Source organism: Lemur catta, chromosome 4 (genome assembly GCF_020740605.2).
Source record: "Lemur catta isolate mLemCat1 chromosome 4, mLemCat1.pri, whole genome shotgun sequence".
Classification (NCBI taxonomy): Eukaryota; Metazoa; Chordata; class Mammalia; order Primates; family Lemuridae; genus Lemur; species Lemur catta.
This window is the reverse complement of record NC_059131.1, coordinates 49017606-49043798: the sequence shown is the minus strand read 5'-3', so window position 1 is coordinate 49043798 and position 26193 is coordinate 49017606. Positions and strand designations below refer to the sequence as shown.

The window sequence follows — 26193 nt, the reverse complement described above, 5'->3', positions numbered from 1 at the left end:
TTTTCCTCCAAACATGAATAGAATTCAGTGTTCTAAGAAGACTTCTACTGCAACTAAATACACAGTAGGCACCCTCCACAGGTGAGGTGGGACAAACCCCATGGAGCTCCTGGCAAAATGTCCAGGGCAGGCCAGGCCACTCATGTTTTCTTCTCACTGGTGGAGAACAATTGGTCAAATACTTACTTAACTTCCTCTGGGGAATGAGTGAAAGAAAGTAGTTGGCAATCTACTAAAGAACATGATTTAAACAACATTCTGCCCTCTAGGACATCAATCTAGCTTTTCTGCAGAAACTGAAAAGAGATTTGTAAAAAGATCTTTTAAAAACTGTCTACCATGATCTGTATCTTGCCAAGTCTGTTCACAACTTAGTTTCCAGTTAGAAGAAAAGCCAAATTCATCACACAGTCATGGACACACTGTTCCTGTTAGTAATAGTATAACCCAGTTCTTGGTAGCATATTTGTGCTATTCCTGGAGACAGTGCCAAACACCCAAACCAAGCTAACAGTACCTGCCCTGTTCACCTACCATAGTTCACAAGGGTATGATTATTGCAATATGAAAGAATTTTTTTTTTCAACAAAAGCAAGTTTGCCTGAAGGAAAACGAGCTGTGTAAATAGTAAAACAAATTAGAAATGACATTCCATATGTACAGAAAGTGTTCCAAGAACATTGGCTTATTCACCAAACCCTTACTGCACAGTGTTTGTGTGCCAAGTTCTGTGCTGGGCACTTTCACATATTGTCTCTTCATTTCACACTTCTAAAGGTAATAACCAAAATCTAGGTCATGTGAACGATAGTACAGATTAATTTAATAACAGAAAACTCATACCTAGACCAGAGATTTTTTTTTTCGTTAAGTAAAAGCTGGCACATCATGTACATGCAACATTATCACATGGCCCCCAAGAAGTTCATCGATGTTCCCTTAGCCACCAAGATGAGCTCAACTCCTATTTCACAGAGTGAATAAAAGCCATCATATAAGGGAATGCCCTTGACTTTCTACCACCAGATCCTCAGACCCTCCCTGTATCTACATCCTTGTTTCCTCCCCTTCCTTCTGGTTTTAGGAAGGGCTGTCCCCCATCCTAAGACAATCTCTCTGCCAGTATCCATCAAGGACTCCATTTCATCAATCATTCAGTCTCTCCTCTTATCTTCAGCCTATTCCTCTCTATTCTCTTCTATTGGCATAAACACTAAGTACTTGCCATCTGAAAAACAAAAAAGAAAGCAACAACACAAACACACACCCTTTTTTTCCATCTTCTTAGAAGAAAAACTTCTTGAAAGAATGGCTACACTCCCCATCACTCCCTCCCCCACTGCAGTCAGTCTTCTCCTCCATCTTTTGATGAACTGCTCTTAGCAAGGTCATCAACAACCTGCCAACTACTAACATCAATATTTCTCTTACCTGCGCTGTTGGATGCATTTGACACAACCGAACACTCCCTAAATCTTGAAGTGCTCTATTCCCTTTGACTTAAGAAACACCATATTCTACCTTCCTCCTCTTTCTGCCTGCTCCTTATAAAGCAAGCTCATTCTCAGTAGACCTCCTCTTCCACGAAATCGGTTCAATCACTCCTATCTCTATGGCACCAAGACACGCCCAGCTGCCACGCCAGGAGCCTGCTCACATCTGCTCATGACCAAGCCCCACCAGTCTCATGAACTCTTCTCTGCTGCCATGATCAGGAACCCACTCACCTCTGACCTATGTTACTGCCGTGGTCTCTGTGGCCTCCTTACATTCTCTTACCCACCCTCCATGTCTCAGGTGTTGATCTTTTAAAAAAGAGAATTTGAGCATGTTTTCCTCTTTATTACATCATTCTGAAAATAAAGCACTGACATGGCATGGCCAAGATTATTAGCTGTCTACCCCAAGATCACTTTTCCCTTCCACTTTAGAACCCTGACTCTCAGCGGGGCACACTGCCATCCAGAATAAAAGACTACATTTCAAGCCGCCCTTGCAGCTATTTGTGCCAAAGTTCTGGTCAATGTGATTAAGTGAAAGTGAACTGAAAGATTTCCAGAAAGTCTCTGTGAAAGGGAAGGGGTGTGCCTGTCTTCCTTCTTCCTGTTGTTTGGAATAGAGACATTATGAGCAGAGTTCATTCTGGCAGCCATCTGGGACCATAAGGAGATACTCTAACAATGGCAGAGCAGCAAGACAGAGAAGCCCAGGTTTCCGATGACCACCAAACTGCCATACTAACTCTGGACTGCCTCTCTCCAGACCTATTTTGTTATTTTGGGTTTCTTCATAATATGTGGCTGAATCTACTCCTAACTGGAAGGTTTGGTTTTCAAGGTAGTGATTTGACCCTTTTTACCTTCCACTCTTTCCTCTTCTACTATCCTTGACACACTGTGCCTCAGGAACATAGAGTGTTGGGTTCTCTAATGTACCACATCATCTCTTGCTTGTAAGGCCTTATGCTTTCCCCCCCTCACACAACTTCACGTCACCAACTACCTTCTCTTCATCCTCCACATCTCAGCTCTGACCAGTGATTCACGGGCTTTATGGGCCCTCAGACACACTTGTGAAGATCAAAAGACAATGAACCCTCTTCCAGAGAAGTTCACCACCACCTCCAAAAAACCCCAAAACTTTTTATATACAATTTACTTCACTACACTGGAAATTTCATTCATAGAATGTAAAAATAATCTTTGTAAGAGATGTCATTTATTTCCCAGTGAAAATTAATGTGCAAATAAAGCAAAATATAAACTTGAACTCTCTCCAAACTAAATTTCAAAGAGAATGTTTCTGTTTGGCTTGAATAAGAAGTTGATGCCATGATGTGGTTTGAAATGGTTACATGCGTGCCATCTTTCATTGCCATTCATTTTTACTTTTCTTTTTGATGGTCACAAGTGCTGAAAACCCTAACTCTCTCAAGAGCAAGCTCCCACAGCTTGCTCTGTCAGTTAAATGCAGGCTTGTGCTAAGACGACCAGAATTCTCCAAGACTCTGGGAGCTGAATGGCTGATGAATTTCCTGTTTCTTCAAAAGTCTATAAGCCATCTTTGCATCACTCACACAGGATTGCACCATCTTTGATGCAAGGCTTGCAGACGCACAGAGGGTGAATTACAGTAATATGTGGAGCTCACCCTCCTTGGCAGCAGCAGGACAGGAAGTGCTGGCTGGCATAACAGACACTCTATTGGTACACAGAGCCCCAACATTTCTCTCTTCCAGCACAAGTTTTGCTTGGCTTAGACATTTTATCATTTTAAAAACATCTTCAGAAGAGGTTCATAAATAATAATTCTTCTTTGAGGGCACCAACGTGCAATAATGTTTGAAGAAAATCAGTAGCTGGCTGCACTGAGAAATGTCTGAAATTGCAAGGACATGCTAAAGGGAAATGATGTAGCTGCTGTTTCCTCCATGACCTGATTCAATCATGAACGGTATTATTTAACAAAAGGCCCTCTCTAAAACCAAATGAGGCAGTATAGTACAATAGCTGAGAGAGAACACAGGCTTTAATGCCAGGCTGCCTGTGTTTTAATCTTAGACTCCACTACTTATTATGGCAAATTATTTAATTGCTCTAAGCCTTTTTTATTTACTTCATTAATTTGTTATGAGGATAAATGAGATAATGCATGTAAAGTGCTTAGCAAATTGCCTGGCCCATAGTAAGCACTCAAATGTTGGCTGATGTTATTACTACATCATTGATTCAGACACAGTCCCTCACCCCCACACTTTAACATTTCTGAAACCAGGATGCCTCATACAACCAATGGGTTCTTATAATTAATTGGTTGCATTTTTTTCTTTATTAGTAATATAGAAAAGGTGCAACTTATAATCAATGGCTCAAATTTGATGAAACATGGTATTGAATTTCTTTCTCTGCTCCAAGTCACAAACCAGCTCAACGGCCTCCCAGGCATGGGCTTCACCCAGAGTTTCTCTCCAGTCACATGTAGCTTTGAGGATATTAAGACAGGGGTCCCAGCCTGAGTACAAGCGAGACCCTGTTTCTACAAAAAATAGAAAAATTAGCTGGGCATGGTGGCGTGTGCCTATAGTCCCAGCTACTCAGGAGGCTGAGGCAGGAGGATTGCTTGAGCCCAGGAGTTTGAGGTTGCAGTGAGCTATGATGATGCCACTGCACTCTAGCCCAAGGTGACAGAGCAAGACAAAAACAAAGACAAAGGTCAACAAACATGGTCTGTGGGACAATCAGAACTTCTACCTGTTTTCATAAAGTTTTATGAGAACACGACCATACTCATTAGTTTATATATTGTCTATGGCTCTTTTCAAGCTACCATGGCTGAACTGAGTAATCATGACAGAGATTGTATGGTCTATAAAACCTGAAATGTTTACTATCTAGCCCTTTACAGAGGAGGTTTGTCAGTCTTTGGTTTAAGACAGTCTTCTGAGAAAAATCCAAGTTTTGCTAATAGTTCTGCCTTTTCAAACCATGCTGCTTCTTCTAAAACGGCTCCATACTGCCTGAGACTTGTCAGGATGACCAGAGAGAATAGATTTCCATTAAATGGCTGTATGTTGGCTTCATGCTTCCACTGGCAAGAACACTGCCATAAAACAACCCCTTAGGCTTCTGTATCTTCTCATATTTGTTGAGGAAAGCAAAATCAAGGATATGCAGTTGGTAACAGAAATCAGACAATTTTCAAAACAACAGAAAGAAAAGCTGAGATTAAAAAAAATATTTTGTCTATTTATATCAGCTCTCTAGAGTAGTCAAATTCATAGAGACAGAAAGCAAAAGAGGAGTTGCTAGGGGGTTGGGAGAGAGGAGGTAGAAGGGAATGGCGAGTTCTTTAACAGGTTTAGAGTTTCAGTTTTTCAAGGTGAAAAAGTTCTAAAGACTGGTTGCAAAACAATGTGAATATACTTAACACCACTGAAGTGCACACTTAGAAATGGTTAAGATGGCAAATTTTATGTGTATTTTACCACAATTTTTTAAAAAAAGTCTCTTGTGTGTTTATGTACAGGCACACACGTGTGCCCCATCAAGAAGTCTAAGGACCACATAGCAAAAATATCACTTTTTGTGACCATTTGTGACCCTCAGACCTAGGACTGAATCTGGTACAGCTCCTGGCTTCAGGCACTATCCCTCTACTGTAGCAATTATTACACTGTCTTCAATTTGCTGTTAAGTGCTCTATATCTGTTATATGACTGTAAACTCCAGGAGGGCAGTAACTGCTATCTGATACTCCCCACTACATTCATTGCCTTTAAGAGGTTAGCTCATTGGCAGCACTCAAATATCTGTTAAGTAAATAAGTGAATAAATAAAAGGAAGAAAGCTGTTAATAAATGAAATATATTTTCTGGAAATTATTTCTTGTCTGACTTTTGATAAATTTAAACATTTAAATTTGATAAATTTAAAACAAAAGTAGTTTGATTACTGATTAGAAACCAGATTACAACCACCCATTACTTTAATTCAAAAAATAAAGTATTGAATTAGCATATATTACATATAAGTCTGATGAAAGAAAACTTAAATCTAAGACTTTGCTCTATATAAGAAATAATTTTATGGGTCATAACATCAGTGTAGTAATTATAAAACAATTCCTCTGTGATAAGTAAGCAAATAGAACAATCACATAATAAATATTACAAACCTGAAAAAGTATATTTCCTAAGACAGTTATTTTGTCTTCTTCCATTTATAAATTAAAAGAATACAAAGCAAACTATCAAATCAAGTATATATTTTAATTTTGCTAGCTATTAACTCCCATATCCTTGGAGTTTCAAAAAATTAATCTAATTATCCTGACCTAAAGTAGATGTTGTTAACCTATGGAAAGGAAAACATGAAGGCAATTTTTTCAGTGGTGGAAGGAATCAGCTGACCTATTCATACATTGAGTCCTCACAGGTCCAAAGGCAAAAATTTATAAGAGGGGGTAAGTAAAGCAGGTCTTTTCAAAGACCTAGTAAGAAATCTTGGCACTAATACTGTCCTCTAAACAATTATACTCATCAGCACCAACCCAATGAATCATGTTCAATATCCTTCAATACAATCTGCTACCTCAGTTACTAAAGTCAGCCTCAGTAAAAAACTCAGCCAAAACTATGTATTAACAGGAGCCAGAACCATAAAAGTCACTTATTTTCAGCCTACAGTTTGCATTGGCCTCTCTAGGAACCCAAACTTGAATACAGAGCCTTTTTGTTAGGTCACGGCATCATAGCAATTCAAAGCCCAGAAACCAATTACTGCAAATAAAAGGGCATTTCTATGTTTAATATTTCAAACAGCAATGAATACAAATAGACAATGAAAAAAAATTCAACCTACTAATAATCAAATAAGTAAAAATTTAAATGAAAATTTTAAAATATTTTCCATCTACCTGGAAAATATTTTTAAAGTAATAATATTCAATGCTTTAATAAATGCAGTGAGATCAACAATAAAACAGACTGTAGGTCTCTACTCACATGTCATCTCAGAGAGGCATTCTCTACCTAGCTTAAAATATTACCTCTACCCCCTCAATCTCTGTTACTTTACCTTTGTTTTTCTTCATGTCACTTACCACTGCTTGAAATTACATTATATATTTTTTATTGTCTACTCCTTCACTAGCTTATAAACTAGAAAATAGATGAGGGCAAGGGCTTTATCAGTATGGTTCTCTACTAATATACAGCTGGTGGTCAAAAAAATAGCTGTTGAACCAATACATTAATATGAATGGGAGTGCAAATTGGTATACTCCTTCTGGAAAGCCATTAGAAATACATAACAAGAACTCTTATTTATTTTTTTTTAATTAATATTTGAGACAGAGTCTCACTCTATTGCCCGGGCTAGAGTACCGTGGCGTCAGCCTAGCTCACAGCAACCTCAAACTCCTGGGCTCAAGCAATCCTTCTGCCTCAGCCTCCAATGTGGCTGGGATTACAGGCATGTGCCACCATGCCCAGCTAATTTTTTCTGTATATTTTTAGTTGTTCAGCTAACTTCTTTCTGTTTTTAGTAGAGATGGGGGTCTCGTTCTTGCTCAGGCTGGTCTCGAACTCCTGAGCTCAAACGATCCACCTGCCTTGGCCTCCCAGAGTGCTAGGATTACAGGTGTGAGCCACCGCGCCTGGCCATAACAAGAACTTTTAAAAGGTTCATATCCTCTGAACAAAACACCATTTCTGAAAACTATTCTTAGCAAAATAATGCAAAGATTTATATGTAACTATTTATCATAAGGTTTTTATAATAACAAAAAATCAGAACCCCAGAAATCACGCTGATACACTTGGACAAACGCCCCACCCTCACACTCCTATCAACCAGAATATTACTTTCAAGTGATGAATTACATTCATTGTCTTATTTTCCATCATCAAAAAATTAAGAAAAAACATTTCATTTCCAAAGTTTTGCCATCCTTAATGATAGATGACCAAAGAACTGATCTTATACAGTCATCAACCATCCTTCCTACAATTTCACCTAAATTTTGGCAACCTAATGCCAAGGATATTCTACAAAGCCTCCTCAGCCCACTAACTCTTACACCACACAATGAACACACACCAATCCTTAAATACCTACACCTCCATGCACTATGAAAATGGGTGCCCAATTCTTTTCATAGCTATGACAGTCCTCTAAGACAAGGCCTACCTCTTACATTTATCTTGAGTCTAGTAGATACAAAACCTATAAACACGGCTGGAGTTTCTGATTAAAGATAATTCTATCCTAGGGCTTTCATCATGTGGATCTAGATACCCTTCAATAAAACCCATCCAACAGAATAGTACAGTTAAGCATGTTCATAATGGAGGGCATTATGTTGTTTATTCTCACTGACCTAACAGAGTGCAGGCCTCCTATAATCTTGAAGGTTAAAGCTAAGTTTTATCTTGGCAATATGGAAAATTTGTTAGGGTAGATGAGTTTATCTAACACAATGAAAATGGCAGACTAACAACACATCTGATAAAAGAAAATTACAGGGATGATGTAAAATTATGGTTCATCTACTTGATAGAATATTTTGCTAAAAATATAAGCATAAAGTATTTATGCATGATTATAAATGAAAAATACATCAAATTAAATGTACTGATAACAAATATATAAAAACATATATATAACCAAAGACAAAGATAGAAAAAATAGATTTTAAAAAGAAACATCATCTGTAATCTTAATATAATTCCATTGTTTTTACCATGCCCAGCATAATACGTGACACCTAAGAGGTATTTAATAAATATTTGCTAATGTGTAAGAACAACAGCAAATATCTGTTGAACCTTTATCAGAGTGCCTGGCAAACAGTTGATGCCTCTGTGTGTGTGTATTCTCAATAATCTTCACTAAAATTCTATAAAGTAGGTACTTTTATTATATCTACTTTTTTTCCCAAATTTTTTTTTATAGAGATGGGGGTCTCACTATGTTGCCTAGGCTAGAGTGTAGTGGCAATTCAAAGGTGCAACCATAGCACACTGAAGCCTCAAACTCCTGGCCTCCAGAAATCCTCCTGCCTCAGCCTCCCCAACAGCTACGACTATAAGCATGTGCTATAACCATACCTGGTTATATGTCTACTTTTTATGAGTGAGGAAACTGAGATTTACAGCAGTTAAATAACCCACCCAATGTTACATAGCTAAGAAATAATGAGGCTAGAATTTAGATTGTTGGAGTGTGTTTTTGACCTCACTGCCATTACTGCCAAACTAGAAAAAAGTGTTAAATACACTAAAGGCAGAATGAATTCAGTATGCATATGTGGGTAGTCTTTGTAAAGGTAGGATATTTCAGTGATTTACACTGAGCTTGAGGTAATTTCTCAGATACCTGTTGACTAAGTATATGATTAGGAATATTATAGCTCACTATCATGAAATTCATATAGTACACATCATAAATGTATAGAAATTAAACTGCAACCTAGCCCTGAGAAACGGTATTAAAAATTAAAAATCATCAGGGAAAATTAAAAGTAACCATTTCTCCAACAGCTACCAAGAACCATAAAAGATCCAGATTTCCTAAATTGTATGGGGTTTTGGATTTAAGAACTTAAAGCACAGCCACTCCCATCTAACCTGCTATAAGACTCAGGATCTCCCATCTCTTGTGTTTTCTACCTTCTAAGTTCAGCCAAAATGATTCCCCCAACTGACAATGAGTTTGCAGACATGTCCCCTACTTACCTTGCCTACTCTCATTTCCCACTCATTTCCATTCTTACTCTCCAGTAGTACTATAAAAACTATAGTTCTTAGAACACACCTTCTACACTCTTATGCCTTTGAATACCATGTTCTCTAAAACCCGGAATACTCATCTCTGATTTTTTTAGGCAAACTCTTACTCATAATTCAAGTCTCAGCTCTGACGTCACCTCTTTATGCTTAACTTGATTAGGACTTTCCCAATTCACCAGCTGCTTCTCCTGCTATGCTCAGCACATATACTAGAAACCTACTTATTTAAAACATTTAGACATGTGGACAGGTAGACAGTTAATTTAAAAAATAAATTCAAGCACAGGATCATGAAAAAGTTTTAGATAAGTTAACTAATTTCTTACAAATGTACATTCATTCACTAAGGTCTTTTCCTTAGGTATGGTATGAATCTGTTGATCAAAGCTGTTACCTTTTTTTATGTAAACCACAGCAACAACATATATTCTGTAATTTCCAGTTTCAGTTTCTTCCAAGTAGACCAAAAGCTTAGACATCTGTGAAACAATCTACATGCAGAAGAATCATTCCAGATTCACACAATTTCCCTAATGTTTCCTAGTTGTCTTGCCAAGACCTAATTCAACATTTTTTGCTACTCATCTTTATCCAGTTTTCCCAGTGTTCAACTCAGTTTTCATTGAAATAACTTTTTATACCCATTTTACTGGTTTATATGTAGAATTTTATTACATTATGTCATTACAACAAAGATAACCGGCATGAACAGATTTGGGAACAAACACAATTAACTTTTGGTGAGCAAGCCACTCACTTCAGTAAGAGAACTTTAGTATCATAAAAAGTAGACCTGTGGCCAGGCGCGGTGGCTCACGCCTGTAATCCTAGCACTCTGGGAGGCCGAGGGAGGAGGATCGCTCAAGGTCAGGAGTTCAAGACCAGCCTGAGCAAGAGTGAGACCTCCGTCTCTACTAAAAATAGAAAGAAATTAGCTGGACAACTAAAAATACATAGAAAAAATTAGCCGGGCATGGTGGCACATGCCTGTAGTCCCAGCTACACGGGAGGCTGAGGCAGTAGGATTGCTTGAGCCCAGGAGTTTGAGGTTGCTGAGCTAGGCTGATCCTATGGTACTCTAGTCCAGGCAACAGAGTGAGACTCTGTCTCAAAAAAAAAAAAAATGTTCCCCTGCATTAGAACCACCTGGAGAATAAAAACTACGATTGCCGGACCCCAGCCCACAGTTTCTAATTCAGTAGCTCTGGAATGGGAACCAATGGGAAACAGAGCAAGACTCTGTCTCAAAAAAAAAAAAAAAAAGTAGACCCAAGCACTGAAAAAGAATGGAGAACACCAGTTAATCTCACTAGGTAGAAGCCAGTTAGTAAAGTGTCTTCTGAACCCGTCCCATAGCTATTACCTCCACTGGACAATAAATATAACCTTTGTTCAAACATGTCAATAAAGCAAAAGTTCAGAACTGGTTTGTTATTGCATGCCTGTGTTATTATTGATTCCTTTAGCCACCCTTTGCAACTCAATAGCCTCTTGTATTTACCCCATTCATTTTTCATGCATGTCATTACATAGGAAAGGTTGGGAAGCATTGTACGAAATTGTAAGCTCTTTAAGGCCAATGACTGTCTTTATTTTTGAATTCCCAATAATTAAAACAGTGGGCATTTGCTAGATTGGTAGAATAAACGTAAAGAATAAAGGAAACTTCCATAGTCTCACATAGTGACTACAGATAAACCAGAAAGAAAGACCTCAGCCAGGGAGATGTGACTGTTGAGGGTAAGCCTGGGCATGAGAGCAGCAACAGGAAATTAAGTTTTAAAATTACCTTATTTATTTATGCATTTATGTTTTCTCTCTCCCACTAGCACGAAGCTCTATGAGTGTTGGGCCATTGTCTATCTTGTTCACTTGTATCTCAGTGCCTAGATAAATGCCTACTACATAGTAGTTATTCAATAAATATTTGTTAAATGTGTTGCTGGAAGAACTTCGAAGAGAAATAAGGGCCCTAAGGGAGGGAGTGGTGCCTACTCAACAGCTCTATTCAAGGAAAGATGGAGAAACAGTGAAGGCCATGCTTTAAAGACTTCCAAGTTCCTTTCCCACATTGATGACAACTGGTGATTGCTCTATAATATATCTTAGAGGTAAAGAATCTGGGCTTAGGTAGATGTGGGCCTAAATTCTGGCTTACAAATTAAGGAAATTTGTGTGGATAACTCAATTTCTCTCAGCCTCCCTTATGTCTTTCATTGTGAAACAGGAATAGCAAGCTTCTAGAGTTATTTGAGAATCATGTAAGAAAATACATGTAAAGTGCTGAGAACAATGAGTGGCACATTAGTGCTGAATAAATGTTTGCTACCATTGCTATTATTACTGTTGTTGAAAGAACCTCAAGTACGCCACATTCTGTGCACTAGAGACAAAGATAGGGCTGTATTCCTTGAAGAGGAATTTCTATTGTTACTATAGGATACCAAAGAACCAGGTCTTGGGAGCCTGACTTTCTACCTGGTTCATATAAGGGCTCCTCCTCTTTAGGCAACTTACTCGGAACTACAGCTTCCTCTTTTGTAAAATGAGCATAATAGTGCCTATCTTCCAGGTCTGCTGTGAATATTAAATAAGATCACAGACATAAAGAATTCAGTACAATGCCTGATATATGAGCACCCATATATTAAAGGGCAGGTATGAAGGAAGAAAAAGACAGTATTTTAGAAAGATATGTATCTGCTTAGCTTGTGTGTTGGCAGTAATCAATAACTACAGAACATAGAGCTTTACATACATAGTTTTTACAAATTTTTTAAAAATAAAAAATGCTTAAAGCTTTGCCTCATTAAAAAATAAACAAAAAAGCCCTTTGAAATGGTGTGTCGTGTTCTTTTGAAAGAACAGAGTATCTGCTGATGGCTTTAGGACCATTAACAATGAAGATGCCTGTCTTAAGCCCATCTATATATAGAAATCTGTGTTTAATGGCCTACTTCTACCTTTTTCCATATGTATTTCCTTCTGGCACTTCCACGTTTCTTCTCAGCTATCTTTTATATATTTTCAGTTTTGAACGTGGAGGAAAAATTCCATCAGTACTTTGAGTAATTGTCTTGTGCTTCTTTTGACTCAGCAGGAAGTTTTAAAGATGGGATATAGATAACAAAAATTAGCTTGGATAGCTTTATGACATTGCTAGTTAAAAAATACAGCATATCTTTGCAACTTTTCTGTAAATCAAACTACTCTAAAATTAATAATTTAAAAACACATATATAAATTGCTTCTCACTTATTCAATTCTCATGTGTTAACCTATTTACAGCATTTTGTTTCTTACTCTTGATATTTTTGCCTCTCAAACTTCCATAACTATTGCCCTCCCATTAAAAATTGTAGCAATTTCCAAAAAGCTAAAGATACATAAAATTATAATACTCTCAACTGTGTACTTTAAACCTGAAAAACTAGAGAAGGCAAAAGAACTGGTAGAAAACCCAGATGAGAAAAACAAGAAACAAACAAAAAAACACTGGTTACACAGGCCACATGATCCTACAAAGTAGAAGGTAACTATGAAGAGTGGGTGCCAACTGCTCCCTAAAAGTTACTGTAATCTAGAATTTTTGTAGAAATTCTAGGAGGTTCAAAGACTTCTGGGTTTTTTTTAACTGCAAAAGGCAAAATATATATACATATGGTTAAAAAAAATTCAAACACTAGAACATATATATTCATCACCCTTTTATAGGAGTCAGCTGATGTCATAAAAGTAGTCAACTTTGTAAGACATCTGGCCCATATCCTTATCGGCTAACGTGACAGTTTTCAAACAACAATTCACTTTAGTATAGATTAAAGGACAAAGGTAAATGACCCAGGGAGTAGGAAAAGAATGCTAATGGAAGAAATGGGAGTTCCAAATAACCAACCTGCTTATATCACAACCTGCTTCAGTGACTAGGGCTAGCTCTTTACTAAAATCACCTTCTATATTCCCTAGGACAACCCTCCTGTTACCTTACCTGTGGGCAAGAGAGGTTTCAGAATAACTGTATTAATTCTAAATGCCCTAAAAAATAAAACTGAAGCCTCTAACCTCATCGTGTTTACACTGCATACTAGCTTTAAACTCTGAGGTATTGAATAGCCAGTGATTAAAGCAGTGTAAAGTACATTGTTAGTTTAATTATATAATTCCCATTGTTGGAGCAGCCATGGAGAAATGAAGGAGGGGAAAGGGGAAAAGGCCAGAGGCTGTAAAAACAAAGCTCTATGGAAGATTAAAGGGCAGGTATGAATGAAGAAAAAGCCAATATTTTAGAAAGATACATATATGCTTAGCTTGTGTGTTTAAGGGATGACTTGTAAAAAAAGCAGCACATTTTAAAGGGGCACAAGGGAACTACTGGGGGGATTTTGTGGCAGAAGTTACATGACTATATTCATCTGCCAAAATGCATAAAAATGAGTACTGGTGGGGGGGTACTCCAAAAGTTATTAACAGCTAAAATGTTGATTAACCTTATAAGGTTTACTTATCACAACTAAAAGCAAAAACAATAGTAAGCATCTTTAAACTAACTAATTGGGTTGACATTTAACAGTGCTGAAAAATCTAAAACCAACTGTTTGAGGTTTACAATGAAGCATGGGTTTTAAATTTTGTTCCGATCTTCCACTATTGGTGTCTTTCTTAAATGGAAATTGCAGCTTCTGATGTCTCCTCAGTGTAACCTACCCAGGGAGTTGGGAGGTTCTCAGCCAGTAACAGGAGCCACAGTGGCAGACAAAGAGACTTCTGCATTTGGCTCTCTCAGGGTCTTTCTTCTGGCTCCAGACATGGAGAAGCAGACACATCCATCAAATGCTCCACCACCAGAGAACATGCTGCATGCTCTAAGTCTATTATTTTTAGACTCCTACTATTCTCAAAGCTTTTTTCTCTTTGATCCTCCTTCCATCCTCACAGAAGTCTTGCCTCAAGGTCACCCTAGAAGTCTGCCCTAATGCCAAGAAGTCTTTCCTGAGTGCCATGCAAGTTAGATGTTTCCACACCACCCTAAGGAGAGCTTATCATATTGTTCTGTAGTTAGCTGTTTCTGGACCCATTTCCTCCACAAACATGGCTCCAAAATGCTGAAAAGAGACCAAGACTTGTTTTTGTCGGCCCAGAATCCAGCTAGTGCCTGACAGAGAGGAGGTACCTGATAAATACTTACTTGAATGAGATTCTAAGACAGTCGTTCTTATAAGCTTTACAGGTCATGAACCCCTTTGAAAATCTGATTAAGTCAGAAAATCTACTCTAAAAAAGATGTATATTCATACATAGTTTTACCTATAATTTTAAGAAATCTAAGATGGGTCTACCATTCCTACAAAGCCCTCCCAAGGTGAGATACCTGGCATAAACATTATAGCCTTGGCTATACAATGGGATGAATGCAGAGTCAGCTGTTCAAATTTCATCTAGAACAAGGAAAATGAATTAGTGATAGATCCCCCAAGGAATTTCAGGGCAGAAAGGGTAAGAGGTAGTAGGCATGGGCCACCCATCCTGTTTTATATAAAAAATTCTCCAAGTATTAATCTTGTAGGTTCAGTGTGCCCTTTATTAAATAAAGATAATGAAAATTCCCTCACAGTTGTACTAGAGATGAAAATATGGACTAGAAGAACCTCACAGACATTTTTCTCATCTAATTATAAGATATAAGATACTTACATAAAAGATACCTTTTGGAAGTATAATAGCAAAATTATCTTTATTAAGTATCACTGGCCCTATGACACATGAGCCAAGGTCCAAAAAGACTCTCTCTGGGGTATGGGTTGGAATGGAGGGAATGGCAATATTCAAAAAGTAGTACTACCACCTATAGCCATGTCCTCAGGACCATTTCCAAAAATGCCACTAATTACTTTTTGTGGAACATTTTCATTTGGGATCCCATTTTATCTCTACATACACACAAAACAAGTCTCTAATGGCTTTATCATTACCTGACTGCAGTTGGGAAATCTTCACATCCTCAGAGCAAACCACCTTGTGTCATATTATGTCAGATCCTTGGCCAAACTCCCTCCAGTAAGTCTTTCAAAAAAATGTGCCAAGTTTAGATGCACAGTGTAATGCAGTCCACCTTCTGAAAAAAAACTGCTGTGTATGTGTACTCTGCACACATATGCTGTAACTTTCTCAGAATTTTTTATAATTTAAATACATAGATTTTAATGTTTTCACATTAATAAACTACAAGAAAAGCTCTTTTATAGAACAAAATAAAAAAATCTGTTGGTGCTAAATATCACACTGATGCATGACATTCTCTTCATGCCAACTCTCTACCCTATGACTCTATATAACTCCTCCCCATTCACAAATATACCTGCACCCTTTTGATCCTATCTATATGAAAAAGACTTCTACTTCTTTAGAGAGCACTTTTCACAGAAATAAGAAAGTATCATCACCAGAGGTCAATGCCAGCCAGGTGAAAAACGGGGTTTAAGTTAGGGCTCAGAAGAACCTGTCAGCCCCCGTACCTTCTTGAGCAGGCTCTGTACCTTCTCCTATCTTTGATCTATTTCCCATCCTTCTGGATCCCCAACATGTAAGCTTGATCAGAACCAAGACACTGTCATAGTCTTGCTAGGAAACAATGAAAGGGTCAAATGAAGCTGCATATGCTGGCTCATCCTTTCTTGCTGTAATCTAAAAATGAACCTTAATAATACATTAAGACTTTCTCTTATCTATGTAGCTAAATATCAAGATAATCTTGACAATAATACACATTTAGTTTAACACTCATAAAGACGGGGCAGAGCATTATCCATAATTCCATAAGTTGCGTTCTTCTTAGCCATAATTCAATAAAACATGGATTCAAGAGGATTTTTCAAAAAACATCTGTGCGCTCACTTAGAGCTAAAATGAAGTATTCAACATAGTAGACAAGAGTGAGTAAAACTTGACAACATAAAACTTCAATGCCTATCTATAAGTATGTCCTTCAATCTAATATTATAAAAAGCTATTTTTATCTAAAAAGTGATAATCTGAATTGACAAAGGCATTTGAGGTCAGTTTTTTGGGGGCCAAAGATGTAAAGAAAGCTATTGAAGATCTTCTGAAAATAAATACACTAAAATGGGGTCAGCAAATGGGCCAGACAGTAAATATTTTAGGTTTCACAGGCTAGACTGTCTCCATTGTAACTCTTCAACTCTTGTCATTGTAGCAAAACAGCATCTATAGACAATATGTAAATGATGAAGTATGGCTGTGTTCCAATAAAACTTTATTTACAAACCAGGTGGCTGACTCTGGTAATCTGCCAATCTATGTACAAAAATACAGATCCTCTGTTATGACAATGTTTATGTGTACACCTTTGATACAAGGCTGACACTATAAATGGCTGTTCTTCTACAATAACCTCTTTTTGGTTAGGAACATAAAATATCACCTATGTTTTTTAAAAAGACCTATGTTCACTAAATAAAATTACATTTTAAAGGGAAAATTGATCGCCCTACAATCTCTAAGACCTGAGAAAGAAAACCTGTTCTGTGAGGGGAGGGGAGGGAGAGAGGAGGCTAGAGAGAGAGAGGTAAGGGAGGCAAGATAAACAAACATTAACCCATGATTGGTTCAAAACTATTTGTAAAAGCTGGTAACATACAGACTATATATAAGACACATTTGTGCCCTCAAGAAGCTCATGACATAGGTAAACAGCAAACTTATTTTTTGCCTCTGTATTCCAAAACTTTCAACATTAAGGGCATAGGGAATTACAAGCACATTTTTAAAAAATGCCAAAAACCTAGGCTTCAAAATAACGACATTGTTAATGAAGACTTACATTTTTATGAACAGAAAAAGACTTGAAAAAATATTACATCTAGAATTTACTTTATATTTCTATTCTTTTTCCTACATCAATTCTGCATTCCTCTCAGTAACTATGGCTCACTACATAGGCACAGCCTCCTACCAGGATTTATCAGAACCTTACTGGGGATGGCAAAGGGTAGTATGAACTGGAGAAATCCCGAGGTCATTCTGGTCCCTCTGCTCCTTCCTTCCCCACCATCTAATCCCCACTTCAAGGATCCCTACTGTATATCATGATCTCTCAAAATACACAAAGATTTCTCCACTGGCAAAGCAAAACCTTGAACCTTAAAATATACTGAAAGTAACAAATCTGTGTGTCTTCCTTCAAGGTGGGCTCTATCTTTAAAAAGTTAAGTTTATTTAGGAGAAAACAAAAAATTCCCAGGCCTGCAAATAAGAATTAAGAAGAAAAACACACATTTCTACCCAGGTCCATGATTAATTAGATAAGTGAGGTTACTTCAATTAGGAATAATTCCTAAGCAAAAATTGTATTTCAAGGGGGAAAATAAACAGCACCTGACTGTATTATATCATAATTTTAGGCCTGCTCCCAAGCATTTTTAAAAATCTGACTGAATTTACATCTAATTACTTTTTTAAACAACAAACCTATCCAGAAGAATTCTATAATTCTTTTTTGGGAGAAAACATTATTAATTCTACTAAAAGCAGAAAAATAAATCACAATTCATTCACTAGGGTAGAGGAAGTCAAAGGCCAAAAAGTAGACCCTAAAACAAATGCATACAATAATTGTCAAGTACTACAGGCAAGAGAAATTTTAACTTCAACATAAAAAAAAAAGAGAGACTCCTCAAGGTGAATAGTTAGGTAGGATTTTTATTTTTTTAGCTTATTTTCTTTTTTTACAATAAGCATGTAATTTGCATTTTTTTCAAGTTTAAGAACTGAAAGATATTTTCCACATATAGGAATAAAAACATTCCTAACTGGGTACTACATTTAATATTTTCTCATTAGGGAAAAATAAGAGAGACTATCAGCTTAACCTGCCACAGATGGTATATAAATGAATGAGTGAAGCTGTCTTCCAATAAAACTTTACAAACATAGGCAGTCTTCAGGCAGTAGTTTTCCAAGCCCCTTTTCTAAGCAGCCTAGTTTTAAAATCAATATTAGATTATGTAAGATTATAAACACATAAAATATAAACTATCTACATATAATCATTCTACTCTATTAAGTCTTTTCTACCTACAGTGAAAAGCACCAAAAGCAGCAAAGGTTGAAAGAGCTGATAGAAAAGGAAAGGTCAAAATGTGTTAACAAAATCTAATCCTTAAACAATCACGTCACTTATGCCATCCATTCAATAAATATTTGCTCAGGACACGTGGCCCCTGGCCTCAAGACCTAGTATAGAAGACAACACACTCACAAACAACTACTACTAATTAGGCCTGCTAAGTGCCATATGATGGCAGAAATGACCACTAACATCAGCAAAATGCTTCACAGTTTAACATATTTCCATATATATTACCTTAATAAAGCCTCATAACAACTCTGTGAAGTACATAAAAAGCACTTGGTATTATTCTCATTTTACACAAAACTCATAAGCAGCAGACCTAGGATTTGAACCTCCAACACCATTACTCTACACCTTCTCAGTGCAGCTTTCTGCTTGGGGCAAAAGACAGAGGTACAGGCATTTGAATTAAGCCTCTAAGAATAAGCAGAATTTTGATAGAAGAGATCAGAGTATTCCAAGAAAAGAACACAAACAGAAGTCCAGGAGCAGGAGAATACAATGTGTGTATAGACAATGCTAGGTTGGTTCCTGTAAGGCACATGGGAGGAAAATAAGGCTATAAACATGGGTTGAAAGCATGGGGAGAGCCTTAAGATCTGACTAGGAGTCTATCCATTGCCCTAGGGTCAAGTGAGAAATTAAATGGTTTGGGAGAGAGAAGGCAGAAACAAAGTAAATGAAGCTCTTACTGTATGTTTAGTACTTTGCAAAACAATCACCTCATACACAGGGATGTTAAGTTATAAGGTAGTAAGTGCTACAGGAAGATTAGACTTTTAGAGGTCTTCAGCAGAACTCTGAAAGGCCTAAAAGAAAGGAAAGTAGTCAAAGGCTATCTCCGTAGTTTCAGCTTGAGGGGTTGGAGAATGCCAAAGCAATTCCTACCTGTGTCTGACATGATATACAGGTCACCTATACCACCAAACCCCCAAAGTTAAACCATTGTCTGAAATTACCTTAAATTTTGCTACACTTTATCTAAAACTTACCGAATCTTCTGGAGGTCTCTGGATTTTCCCCCAATCCACAGAAGGCCCCTTTTCTTGCAAAAATCTATGAAATAGCTTCCGAAATCCATCAAGGTCTTTTTTAGTATGCTATGAAAATACAAGTCATTGTTATAACCAGCAGAATGCTTAATATTTAATAAAAGCATAAAAACAGATACAAACTATACATTTAAAATACCTTTAAATGAAATTCTTATACTATTAGAACACGGAGTAGAGCAGAGACTTTTTCACACCCTAATTTAAAATTAAAGAGGAAGAAAAGCTAATAGGAACTGCATTTAAAGGACTAAAAGCAAGTAATCCTCCCCACAAGTATCACATAATCTGAACACCATGTGGTTGGGAATTCCAACTGGTGCTTTACATTTATTCACCAATATTCTTCTCTACTTCTAAGTGAAAATTAGTCTTCACCAAAAGCATAAAAAGGAATAAAACACAGTAACCTCAAAACACTAAGTACAAATTGAAATTTGAAAACGAAAAGGATAATCTATTGATTTGTAAGTAAAAATGTAAACACCTCCCAATTCTGGGAAACTTCTATTATATAGTTGTCAAAACAACATGGTTCTGTTAGAATTGGCTCTTTGGAAAAGGCATGCAGGATATATAGTTGGTAAGCTAACTTCTCACGATTTCAACTGAACACAGGTATCGATCTCTCCATCCACTCAATGATATCAAAACACAGAACAAATAAAGTATAATTTTGTTTTGATTCTTTCAGTGACTGTGGAAATTTCTTAGACTTAAAAAGACTTAGTTTTACAATGGGCAAATGTTAAAAGTTCTTAATTATTGAACAATTCTAATTTTTTGTTTTCGACATTATATGTCTTGCGCTTATTTGAGGCTGGACGATCATCATCACTGGCAGCAACTTGGCATATAGACAGATGAAGCAAAGAAACACTGTAGAGTCCTTACCTCAAACTCATGTGATGGTGCTGTGGTGAGTATTTTCTCTAGTTCCTTCTTCACAGATAATTCTAGCTCTTGTCGAATGACTTCTTGGAACTGAGAAGCGCCATCTTGAGACATTGCTTTGCTAAGATCTTAAAATAAAAATATAAAACCACCAATTGAAAACTCAGCCATTCAAACAGCTAGTAAGCAATAACTGATCTATTTCTGGTGTTCCAGTCAATGAAAAGGGCTCAATCCTACAGTCCCACCATCCTCTGGCAGGATTTCAGCAGTATCAATTAGTTAGGACTGTATAATATTATGGGCTCAAATCTGACTGTTTGGTACATCTATTTGCTTTACAGGTATATCTGGGACACAAATTAAATACATTGGTATAGGTGGGGCAGGTGAAATAAAAGGACAAATCTTCATTTGAGCATAGACTTCCCTTTTTACTGTTTCCCTACTAGCCATCAAAACTGGAGAAAAATTAAAACAACTGGAATGATGTTAACAAGGGCATTTATGGAACTGCTGCCTTATAAGAGAACTGAAGGGATCTGACAATTTCACAGAAGCAAAAGCCTCCCCTCTCCTCCTCTCCAGGCCAGATGAAAAATTTAAGGAATCCTTTCCATTTTAGAAGGGGAGCTACTCCCATTTCATATTCTCTACTAAAGAAGAACCCCTTGAGAGGTACTGGCAATTCCAAGGTGCCTCTACTTTCCTGCATCAACATTTTCACTTTAAAAGGAGAAGGGCACAGGGCTGCCTGCCCTCTTCCAGTCCCCAATTTCAGCCAAGACTCTTCACTGCTTATCTGTGTCAGACTAGACCTTCAGGGCTTTTGGCATGACTGGGCACCTCTGTGACAGATGGATCTCAGTAAGGTGACAGAAATGCCTGTTAGATGAATACAAACAAAAATAGAAAAATACACCAAAAGAAACACCCCAGGCCCAAATACCTTGGAAGAAAAATACCAACACAGGTTGTTTTACACACATCACTATCTAGGAGTAATCATCCTATTTACTTCTCATAAATTAGGGACAATCAGATTACATTGTCCACCCGCTCCCCCTTTACCCTCAGTATCTAATTCAATCTTATTTTATAAATGTTTAAATTCAAACAATTTGATAACAATTTGTTTGTAGTGATTTCTACAAATGCTTCTTAATTTAGCAGAATCACATTTCAATAAGGCTAAAAACTCTGTCGCCTTATATGCTCCCACACACTATAAATTCTTTCATTTATTATTTGGACAGGAGAGGGAAACATTTATATAGACAGACTTAAAGCCAATACAATCAATATTTTAAAGATACTTTTGAGAACAGGAATCAGTAAACTATGTAACTCCTGGGGTAATTTACTTAATGCAGACAGCCTCTGTCTCCTGTAAATATATAAAAATGTTAACAAACGAGATATTTAACATAACTCTTCAAAAATCTTTTTATATATACTTTCCATCACATAAAATCCAAAAAAAATTGGTGAAATTCAACCCTAAAATAACTGTTTTCTAACTGCATCCTTTTTATAGGCATAAACTACAACACAACTAAGTTTATATTCTCCAGGGAAACTACCAAAGTGACCCAAGACTGTGGTTCATAAATAACTTCTCTGTCAGCCAAGAAGCTCCACATATCATGTGTATTACGTAAACAACCTAAAGATATGTTTTGACTAGTAAGTAGCAATTTGATTATAATTTGTAAAAACCCATGACAATAGATGAGCATATTCGCATAAACTATGGCAGGTAATTAAAAGCTACTGCAAGAGTCTAAATTAGCGTTAAAGTGACATCATTCATGCATGTTCATCCCTTGGCATACTTAGTTGTAATTTAAAATTTGTCCCAGGGTAAATCTCCCACCTTGACTCCTCATGTGTACTTGGGATGCTTCCTCCCCAATCTTTAAGCCAATTCTCATATTAACGTTTGGGAAATAATTTGGAAGAAGAATCTACTAAATATAGAGGAAGAAAAACCTCTATATTAAAGAACACAGGAATTGTTTTATTCTATGTCACATATTAATTAAAATAGATCAAGAAGTAACTACATAATGATTTTCAAATAAGTTTTTTGTTAAACTCAAAGACGACTTGCTGCTTTGTTGCTGAAGTTGGACTCTGAAGGCCAGCATTCATAGTCACATTCCTAAAAAATAGTGATGGAAACATTTAACTTACTTATACTCTGGGCAAATGCCAAAATGAAATAAAACTAAATGTAACTGCAAAGTTTAAAAATAACATAGAGTAACTGTTTGAAATTTGTCTAAATGAGAATACTTCAAAAAAAAAAACAACCCCACTTTAGAAGCTCCCTGTGCAGAGCAGTACCCTATCAATTTACATGATTTAAGGTCAAGGCACGCAAAACCCATGTCACTATCCTCCCTACCAAGCCAAGCTAAGAAACGCTGGCTGAAAGACTCACATTTAATACTATAAGTGATTTCTGTCAACTTGGCACAACCTCCAGACAGATTAAAAAAATATCGCAGACACAGATTCAAACTTAAATTGTGAGAAATATCCCTAACCTTTATTTCTCCTGTTTGTTTGATACAGGACCAATGCACATGAAGAACAATTTGTATTCTTTCTACCCTCTTTACAAACATGATCTGCTTAAAAAACAAATGAACATCACAAAGAGCTCTGTCACCCCTGTTCTACTGCTGTTTCATTCCCCCTCTCCTGGGCAAAGTGCTACGATGAAGTTCTGTTTTTAGTGATTAAAGAATAAGGAAGGGCTTTTAAGGAACAAAGAATATTCAAGAATAAGAATAAGGAGGAGTGCTTAAGCAAAAGAGTAGCTATCTTAAGCACAGGGACACAGAACAGGAGACACAGAGTTAGGAACCATTTCCCTTTGCAGTGACCTCCTGCTTCATCCTAAATATTTTAAGTAAGGTCTGAAATTTCTGGTAGGAAAAGAAATACGGACCTTAGAAGCTTTCTTGGATTTAACATTCTCAGGTTACACTTCTGGCAATGACAGCCGTGTTTCTAAAGGAAGGTCAATTAAAGAATCCCCTGAATAATGCAAGATTTCTAACCTCATAAAATGTTTTGTCCCTCCCTACTTCCTCACAATACAGAATTGATCCTACACGACTTTAGACAGAGAGTGGATTAGGAGTCAAACATTTCATTACCTTAGTCATAAATCAAAACATTTTTATGATGGGAGGGAGCATTTAATCTACTGATCATTTCCTCAGATGAGGAAACTGAGGTTAGAAATAGCCAGACAACTTATCCAAGGTCACATAGCAGGCTAATGCTGGAGCCCAAAAGCAAAGCTATTTTCTTCTGAGTCCTATCCCACCTCAGCGAGGTGGAAATACCATGCTCGTTTTCCCCCCTAGTCTGGCCCTCTTTAATCTTTGGCATAAAAATCCCTAAATAGCACACTCTCCTCCAAAAGCATTTCTATCAGAACCTCTTCTTACGTCCAATCAACAGATAACTCCTTACCACATAAAACTGGGCTTACTAGAATTGTAAGTGACTTCATTACACTTCAGTCAATTTCAATTTCGGATAGAACAGGCTGCAACTTTTATTTAGAAGTCCCCACCCCCTTCCCCATTTCCCAATTCTTCCTTGTTCACCAGAACTAAAATTTCAACATCACAGACTTTATTTGACTGAGCCAAAAAATAGGGAGAAAGATATTCAATCTGATAAGTGATTGTTTTTGTTTCTTAATTCAGGTATTTCATTTCATACATTTCAGCAACTAAGAGGTATACATAATACCCTTCCCTGACACCCTGACCCAAGCACAAACAACCTTCCTTGACTTTCTGAAGCACAAAGCTAGTTTCACAATGCACAGGTCGCAGAGAGGCCACAGGGAAAACACCACAGAGAAGTTGAAGGAGTCAATCCAGGCCACATCCCATCACTCATTAATATTAGATCTGATCAGTCTCATAGTTACTTGGAAATCCCCATTGAGAGGTACTCAAAGTCTACGAATTGGAGAGCTCACTTAATCTTAAACCAGGAAATGACTTGTGATCTAAATATGCATAAAACTCCAAGAATGTAATGGCAGCCGGAAATAATCACGATAAAGCTGAGGAACTATACCTAGTCCATTTATGACCAATTCAAGCCAACTAGCTTCTTCTGGGCCCTCACTGCAGTCCTTTAAACTCAATTATTTGTGAATATTCCTCCTAGAAAAGCTCTTCTTCTTTGGGTTCCATTACCAATATTATCCTACATCTTCTCTTACCTCTCTCTAACTGTGCCTCAGTTTACATAACTGACTCTTCTTTTCTTCTCCTACTCCCTGGGATTCCTAAGATTCTCTGTCCCCATACCATTTTTTCTCCACTATTCCCTCACCAATCTCCTCAACTGGTAACCCCCAAATATATGCCTCTCATCTTAAACTTTTTTCCTGAGCTCCTGGCTCACATTCCTATCACCTTCTAGACATTTTGCATCTCAATACCCAGAAGGGTATCTCAAACTCAACATGTCCAAAATAAAACTCATCCAAACTATTCTTCTTGCCCTCCCCGCTCTCCATGGCATTAACATTTTCCTAGTCACCAAGGTTAAAACCTCACAGTCACAGTTGGCTCTTCCCTCCTTTTTTATGTTACATCCAAGCCAATACCAAAACTACTTAATTGACTCACCATAATTCCACTCACTGCTTTCCATTTCCATATTGCTACCTTAAGTCCTCCAGCATTTTCACTCTCCTCGTGGTGCCAAGCAGAATGGATTGCTCCCCTTAAGCTTCCACTCCTACCATATCACTTCTCTTCCTTATTTGGTGGGATTCTCATTGCCTACTGAAATAAATACAAATTCCTTATCTAAACATGTCTTAAAAGCCGAGTTGAAGTACTTTTTTGAGTAGCCAAAGCTAATGAAAGCGCTAAAGCAGACTGCCTGCAGGCTGCAATTTCCTACTCCATTTGAAACATCCAGAATAGTGCTTCTAAAACTTTAATGTGCATACAAATCATTTGGAGGGCTTGTTAAAACACAGATTCCTGGGCAAACTCCCAGAGATTCTGACTCAGTAGGCTTGGGGTAGGCAGAATATCCATTTCTAATAAGCAAACACTGCCAGTATTGCTGTGAGTAGCTCGGATATAGATTATACTCCATTTGTCTTAATATGTTTGTAGCAGCCATGTTCCTTGTCCTGCTTCCAAATGCTATTCTGTCACCTACTCTCTGCCCCACAGCCATGTGTTTCAGAGACGGCATCAGGCCTAGATCAGTCTAAAGCCTCCCAGTGATTGGTGTAAGCATGAAATGTAATATGATTCTGGCCCGTGAGCCACAAGAGTATACTTTGCCAAAGGACTTTAGGGAAAGGTGTTCCTTGTTGAAAAAAAGAGATACATGTGAAAAGAGTAGTTTTTCTACTCCTAGACATAATGAGTATGTGTCCACCCTCACCCCCAGTTTTTTCTGTCATTTAGTGACCTTAAAGGGAGCTGATCCAACAATGAGCAGATATGCCAAAGGCAGCACAGCAGAAGGAAGGAAAGACTGATGAGCCTCTATACTGAATTAACCAACCCTGGAATATCCTACTTCAAGATGTGTGTGATAAAAGTCCCTCATTTTTTAAGCCAATCAGATTGTTATTTTTCTGCTCCATGAAATTAAAAGCATCCTAACTATTATAAGATTGTTCAAAAACATGCATCTTAAGTACCACTTAACACTTTTAGAAAAGGGGAAGCAGAAATGAGAAAAAATAAGAGACTGAATGGCCCAACATAAATTTCAAAATCATGAGAAACTGCCCTGAT

General features: G+C 37.3%; 1 protein-coding gene across 6 annotated transcripts in view; it reads right to left on the bottom strand.

The window, feature by feature from the left end:
- Window positions 1-26193, bottom strand: part of UGP2 (UDP-glucose pyrophosphorylase 2) — a 51767-nt gene that overhangs the window by 15831 nt on the left and 9743 nt on the right. For 5 of the 6 annotated variants that reach the window (XM_045549718.1, XM_045549719.1, XM_045549715.1 and 2 more), the window contains exons 2-3: window positions 20384-20511; window positions 19430-19537 (exon numbers count right to left, since the gene is read on the bottom strand). In XM_045549718.1, coding sequence (XP_045405674.1) covers window positions 19430-19537; window positions 20384-20497 — 222 coding nt within the window. In that variant the 5' untranslated portion in view covers window positions 20498-20511. Of the gene's footprint in view, window positions 1-19429; window positions 19538-20383; window positions 20512-25056; window positions 25161-26193 lie in introns of those variants that run through there. The other variant, XM_045549716.1, reaches the window with a different exon arrangement.